Below are 7686 nucleotides of genomic sequence, written 5' to 3'. Positions count from 1 at the left end.
ATCAAACTTGGAGAGAATTTTTTGTCTAAAAATTTGTAAAATTTCTGGCCAAAAAAAAAATAAATTCACTGTCATTTCCCGTTTTCCGGGTCCAGCGGCCACCCTGTATGATTCCTGAAAAATGAGCAACTTTATATAAATATAAAATCCAAATTCACCTTTGATGCAAAGCTTCCTGGGGCGCTGCTTGCTCGTAATAACCTGCATTGAACTGTGGAAGCTCGCAATTCTAATAATCGGTTGACCAGGCTGATAGCTTCCAGGGACAGCCAACTCCAAATCTCTGCACATCAGAAGTTTCGGACTAACATACTGCAACTCCAAACTCGTCAACTGCGGCAGCTGCCTCGAGATTCGTCGGAAGACATGATAGTAAAGATCCCAGGCTTGATTCAGATCCCTCACATTTCCCGAAGTCTTGAATCTGCCGCACCATTCCAGGGCCTCGGACAAGTCCCTTCCATAGGCCTGATGGAACGAAGTTTCCTTCAAGGTCTGCGGACCCCTGTCCAACATCGCATGAAGAGGCTCCAAAGTGTCAAACATCCCCTTGACATTCCTCTCGCCAAAGTACAATCGACTAGCTTCCTCCAGTCCCTCGTGCCACAATTCGTGCCAGAGTATCGCCACCCTGATCAGCTCGTCACTCGCCATCATCGCCTGCTGGACTAAAGTTGGACTATGTTCACACATGTTCTTCAAAATCTTGTTGGCCGCTGTCTTTCTAGCATTGCTGGCACTTTTCGAGGCCACTGTCAGAGGATAGACCAGCGCCTGGGGATGAGTCTTGCCAATGTCGATCAGCAGATGATGAATGCAGCGTCCAACTAGAGCTCTAGGAGTGTCGATTCTGGCTATCAGCTGCGGAATCACCTGAAGCCAGGTGTTGATTTCAATCATCCGGATCCCCTCGACAATCGCGTCGTAAACTTCGGGCCACTGGCCGTACTCGAACCAGAGAGTGAGGAGGCGAAGTGTGTCCTGAAGGGAATTTCCGTGGGACAAATTTATCGATTTGAAAAAGCCTTTCACTGCGGGAACAGTGTAGCGAGATATATACTGAGAACTGCAGAGATTCCTGGATCCGTTTGTGGGTGGACCTTCCTGGATGGCGGTCTCTCCTTGCTGGTGTTTGTAAAAAAGAACGGTTTCATAATTCGTGTAAGCGAAGGCGTGCCAGGCTTTGTACCAGGTAGCGTCGTGTTCCGTGGCTGCTAAATAATAAGACAGGACAGCTGGAATCGAGTGTTCCTTGATACCCTGCAAGGATTCGGTCCATTCGCCGAGTTTCAGGTAGCATCTGGCGAGCAATCGTTTGCGCGAATCCTGGTGCTTTTCATCTTCCTGGTTTGTTAATGAGATACTAGAGGTCGAGAGGAAGGATGTGACGAATTTCTGAAGCTGGTTGAAGGCCTCGTCTCGTTTTCCTGCAACCCACATGTGTTTGCAGTAGGCGAAGGTCACCTGGAAATTAAGAAACGGACTTTTTTTTATAAGGTAAATTAGGAAGAGACTTCCGAGACCAAAATCCTCTCAAATCAAGGGAAATGGGGTGATTTTTTAGCGAAAAAAAATCATTTTCTACCAGAAGAGATCAATTTTCAATAAAAAAAAATAATTTTCAACAAAAAAGTTGAGTTTTCAAGCTGAGAAGTCAAATTTTTTAGAAGATATTTTACTTTTAAACCTGAAAAGCGGAATGAAAGTAGCAGAATAAAGAAGTAATTTTCAACAAAATGCTTATATTTAAAAGAAAATAGTTGAAATTTCAAACAGTAAATATGACTTTTTTACTGAAAAATATGAATTTTTAATCCAAAAAGACGAATTTTCCATAAAAAGATATCATTTTCAACCAAGAATGATGAATTTTAGACAAAATCGTTGAATTATCAAAACATGGTGATAATTTTCAACGAAACAATTGAATTTACAAGAAAATAGTTGAATTTTCAATAAAGATATATGATTTTTTTACCGAAAAGAATGAATTTTAAATCAAGAATGATGAATTTTGAATAAAATAGTTGAATTATCAAAATAGAAAAGTTATTTTCAATCAAATGGTTATATTTTTTTTAAAAAGTTGAATTTGCAACCAATAAAAATGACTTTTCTATTGATAAAAGTAATTTTCAATCCAAAAAGACGAATTTTCAATAAAAAACACCATTTTCAACCAAGAATTATAAATTTTAAACAAAATAGTTCAATTATCAAAACAGAGAAATAATTTTCAACGAAACAATTGAATTTACAAGAAAATAGTTGAATTTTCAATAAAGATAGATGATTTTTCTACCGAAAAGAATGAATTTTAAATCAAGAATGATGAATTTTGTATAAAATAGTTGAATTATCAAAATAGAAAAGTTATGTTCAACCAAATAGTTGGAATTACAAAAAAAGAGCTGAATTTGTAACCAATAAAGATGACTTTTCTTCTAAAATAATGAATTTTTAATCTAAAAAGAAGAATTTTCCATAAAAAACATCATTTTCAACCAAAAATGATCAATTTTCAACAAAATCGTTCAATCATCAAAACAAAGAAACCATTTTCAATGAGAAAATTGAATTTACAAGAAAATAGTTGAATTTTTAATGAATATAGATGGCTTTTCTACCGAAAAAGATCAATTTTCAATTCAAAAGAACGAAATTTCAACCAAGAATGATGAATTTTTAATAAAATAGTTAAATTATCAAAATAGAAAAGTTATTTTCCACCAAATAGTTGGAATTACGAAAAAATAGTTGAATTTGTAACCAATAAAGATGACTTTTCGACTGAAAAAAATGATTTTTAAAGAAAATAGTTGAATTATCAAATTAGAAAAATCATTTTTAATAAAACAATTAAATTTACAAGAAAATAATTAAATTTTCAACCAACGAAGATGATTTTTCTACCGAAAAAGATAACTTTTCAATTCAAAAGAACGAATTTTCAACCACGAATGATGAATTTTTAATAAAATAGTTAATTATCAAAATAGAAAAGTTATTTTCCACCAAATAGTTGGATATATAAGAAAAGAGTTGAATTTGCAAACAATAAAGGTGACTTTTCTACTGGAAAAGATGAATTATCAACGAAACAATTAAATTATCAAAATAAAAAAATCATTTTTAACGAAGCAATTGAATTTAAAAGAAAATAGTTGAATTTGCAACAAAAAAAATTAAATTTTAACCAAACAGCTGCATTTACAAGAAAATAATTAAACTATCAAGTATAAGAGACGAAATTGCAATAAATAAAGGTACTTTTTTAACCAAATGGTTTAATTTTCAACCTATAAAGATGAATTTTCAAACTAAAATGACGAATGTTGAACAAAAGAGTTGAATTTTTAACTGAACCAAATTTTTCAAAGAAAAAAAATTCAACAAAATTGTTGAATTTTCATACAAAAAAGACGAATTTTCTACAAAAACAGTTACACTTTCAAACCCAAAAATATGAAATTTAAAAAAAAATTAATTTTCAACAAAATAGTTAAAGTTTCAATCAAATTATTGCATTTTCAATCTAAAAAGATAGCTTTTTAACAAAACAGTTACATTTTCAAGAAACAAGTTAATTTTTAACCAAACTGTTGATTTTTTAAACAAAAAGTTAAATTTTTAATCAAAAAAATTAATTTTCTACGAAAAATAAGATCCGATTTTAAAACAAAATACATACATTTTTAACGAAAAAAGATGAATTCTCCACAAAAAATGTATTAACTCATACATAAAAAAAATCCATTCTAATTCAAAAACAGTCTCAACGAAAAATGTAATAGTTGATATTTTACAAAAAACGATTTCAAATTTATATACAAAACTGTTAATTTAACCAAAAAATAAGAATTGGCCATAAAAGAGTTGAGTTTTCAACCAAAAGAGATTTTTTAGTTCTAAAATAACAAAATTTTAAACACACGACTGAATTTTCGATGAAAAAGATTAATCTTTTACGAAACACTCCAATTTCATCATTTTCAATTATGAAAAAAGTTGAATTTTCCATCGAATGAGACGAATTTTCCACAAATAATTAAATTTTGAACAAAATAATATGATTTTTTAAGAAAGTACTGGTTGATTTTTTAAATAAAATAGTAGAATTTTCAACGACAAAGATTAATCTTTTACGAAACACTCAAATTTTCAATCAGAAAATATGAATTTCAAACAAAAAAAGTTCATTTTCAACCAAATAGTTGAATTTTCAACGGAAAACCAAAAGATGAATTTAGAATCGAAAATGTAATGATTAAATGTTTATTAAAAAAAATAATTTTCGATAAAATAGAAGAATCTTAAGAAATGAAATTATCGAGAAAAATTATTACTTCTGAACCAAATAGTTAAATTTGCAACCACTTCGATGAATTTTTCCATCAACAATATACATTTTATTAAAAAACATGAAAATGCAAACAAAAAGATTTACCGGTCATTAAAGAAAAAAATTTCAAGGAAATTTCAACCTACAAGATGAATTTTTAACTAAGTAATTGCATTTTTAACTAAAAAAAAAAAGATGAAATTTCTAGCAAAGGATGAATTTTCAAACCAAAAATATGAATTATCGTCAAAAGAGTTGAGTTTTCAATTAAGCAAGATTTTTCCATCCTGTAACTGTCGAATTTTCAACCGGAACATATAAATTTTTAACAAAATAATTCATTTTCAATCAAACAGTTGAATTTTTTATGAGAATAGTTTAATTCTCCATCGAATTTGGCGAATTTTCAACAACAAAAAAATGATTTTTTAAGAAAGTAGTTGAACTGTCTACAAAGTATTTGGAGTTGAATTTTCGATAAAAAAAATATTACTTTTTGACAAAATATTTAACCCTGAAACAGCACACTTCAACCCAGCATACGTAAACGGTACACTGGTGCGAAATACTTTGTTTGCAATGTTAATATTAAATATTTAATATATTGAACATATAATAAACAACTAGCATATATCACACATATTTAACACATATATTTAATATATGTTGGGATAATCCCCTGCAGCTGCGTTTGCGTAAATAGCAACAAAATAAAAAAAAACTTCGGGTGCGAATTCGCACCAGTGTACCGTTTGAGAGTTAAATTTGTAATCAATGAAATTTTCATCAAAAAGAGATAAATTAAGAACCAAAAATATAATAATAGACTTCGCAACCACAAAGAAATATATATTTTAATCACCTGAGGATGCAACGTAGGCAAAGGTTTATCAGGAATCAGGGACGGATCCATACCGAGGAGCATGACGAGTGTCTTATGACACAACATAAGATTCCCACTCTTTCTGCAAAGACTCGCATACTTCAACCAGGTGTACATATCATCCTGGGGTGAGACAACAAGCGTATGAACCTGGATGATCTTCTGCCAATCCTCCACAATCCTCTGGCCACCCTGGAGCCTCTCCCACCACATATTCTTGATTGTCGGCCTTCTCTCCGGGACCAATTTAAACTGAATGACTTCTTCCAATTCCGCGAGCTTCTGCACCTCCACCATGGCATTGTACGCCCTCTGGTAACTCTCACCAGCCATCGCAGTCAACTCCGTGTCCAGCAGGTCCCTGGCACTCTCTATCAACTCATTAGCCACATCATACTTCTCATCATGAATTGCGAGGACAGCTCGATAGAAAGCCCCATCCTGAGTGTCTTTTGAAATCAGAGAGACGTATTTCTGCATGCTCTCCCACTGGTTCAGACCCCAAGCTGCAGCAGCTGCCATTCTCGCCATTCTTTGCTTAGTTTCTTCACTCTGGTGCGACCACTGATTCATCGCAACCTCGTGGAGTTGACCCCATTCACCTAAAGCTTCTAGGCATCTCATTTCTCCCAAGGTTGACTCCACATCGTTAGGATCAACTGTTGGAAATATGAAATGCTTTTATCTCTTCTATGAAGTAACAATAGCTTTACAGTAGAACCTCGATTATCCGGCCATCGATTATCCGAGGCTCCGCGTTATCCGAGTCAACGGGACTCATCCAAGCACTCCGCATTAACCGAGTTATATGCTCGGATAATACGAAGAATCATTAATAAAACAGATGAAACTGCTACGCCTAATTCTGAATGCGCGCAGTAGTTTGCAATTATTAATAAATTAATCAAGATAAATCCACATTCGTAAGTTCAGGGCGGCCATTTTCTTTTTAATTTTCGTCTCCCGGTTCTCCCGGTGCATATTCGTGATTTCTCCCGGGTTATAAAAAAATACACAGATAAGCGTTTTATTGCACCATAGCAGCAAATGCACATGCGCAAATCGCGCGTTCCTGTCTCTGAATTTCTATTTACCAACATGTAAATATGCACATTTAAAAATCCGTTGTTAAACAAATTTTTTAATATAAGGTTTTAAATATTTTTGAAATAATAGTTAATAATGAATAATTTCGAATTGCAAGCTCTTGAAATTTTTAAAAATATACCAAAGATTTTGGACACTTTAATTAGAAAAGGGAGTTGAATTGCATAATTTCTAACTCGAAGCGCTACAAATTAAAGAATTGTGATTTGATTTAGAGAATCACGAAATTAGAATGATCTTAGATTAAAAATTTTGAAATATGACAGTATCAAAACGTTAAAAATTGTATATTTAAGATTAAAATTTTGGAAATTGGACAGTTTAAAATTAAGAGTAATTGATATTGTAATCTTTATAATTAAAAACGTTCAAAATAAATAACTGAAGATTCAAGACTTTTAAATTTGAATAATTTGAATTCAAATCGATTAAAATTTGACAATTTAATATTGAAAACTAAATTGAATCTTTCAAATACCAAGCTTCTGATATTTTAGAATTTTCAATTGCCATGACATAATAAAATTACAAGTTAACATTAAAACTGATTAGAAAACGTTTTCTAAAATGAAAAATGAATTTAATTATTTTTAATAAAAACCTTTCGAAATATATAGTAATTTTAAATGGGAAACGTTAAAAATGAAAAAATGCATGCTTCCAAACGTTATAACTTACGAATGAGAAATTCATTTAAAACTAAACAAAATTTTAGGCGCCAAAAATTGTGTTATTAAAACTTTTTTATACTTAAACACTTAAAAATTTGTATTATTGGAAGTAGATTAAAATCGCTTAAAAATGAATAATTTTCAAATTGCTCATAATGCTTTCCAAAATTTAAACAATTCAATTTTAATTGAAAATTCAAACCTAAAAAGGGAAAAAATTAAAAATTTCGTGTTGTTAATAAAAATTCAGAAATCTAAAATTGTAACCACTTGCAATTACCGAAAGTATCCTTTTATTGATGCATCAATTTCAAATAGATTAATTTTCATCGTTTTTTATTTTAAACTTAATTTTTAATTCTTTTTTTTATTTCAAATCTTCCTTTAGAATTATCATTCATTCTAGCAATTTTCGAATATAAAATATTTTTCAATTTGAAATGCCTTATTTGTTTAAATTTTCAACTAAGAATCGGAGAATTTTGAGATTTTAAAAATAAAATTAAGATAAAGAGTACAAAACAATAACGTTATATTATTTCATTTTTTGAAAATGTACAGTATCATGCTTTTCAATCAAAAATTGCTTTATATTTACATCCAAAATTATTAAATTTAAAACTACCAATTCTTCATGAAATCGACATTTTAAGCACTGTATTCTATTATATTATTAATAAGTA

General features: G+C 30.9%; 1 protein-coding gene across 1 annotated transcript in view; it reads right to left on the bottom strand.

Annotated features, from left to right (window-relative positions):
* LOC117174143 (serine/threonine-protein kinase mTOR) overlaps positions 1 to 7686 on the bottom strand; it is a 40495-nt gene that overhangs the window by 18263 nt on the left and 14546 nt on the right. The window contains exons 4-5 of the mRNA XM_033362954.1: positions 5205 to 5884; positions 159 to 1464 (exon numbers count right to left, since the gene is read on the bottom strand). Of these exons, the coding sequence (XP_033218845.1) occupies positions 159 to 1464; positions 5205 to 5884 (1986 nt within the window). The remainder of the gene's footprint in view (positions 1 to 158; positions 1465 to 5204; positions 5885 to 7686) is intronic.

Source organism: Belonocnema kinseyi, chromosome 6, assembly GCF_010883055.1.
Source record: "Belonocnema kinseyi isolate 2016_QV_RU_SX_M_011 chromosome 6, B_treatae_v1, whole genome shotgun sequence".
Lineage (NCBI taxonomy): Eukaryota > Metazoa > Arthropoda > Insecta > Hymenoptera > Cynipidae > Belonocnema > Belonocnema kinseyi.
The sequence above is the reverse complement of the archived record's forward strand: the minus strand, read 5'-3'. Positions and strand labels throughout refer to the sequence as shown.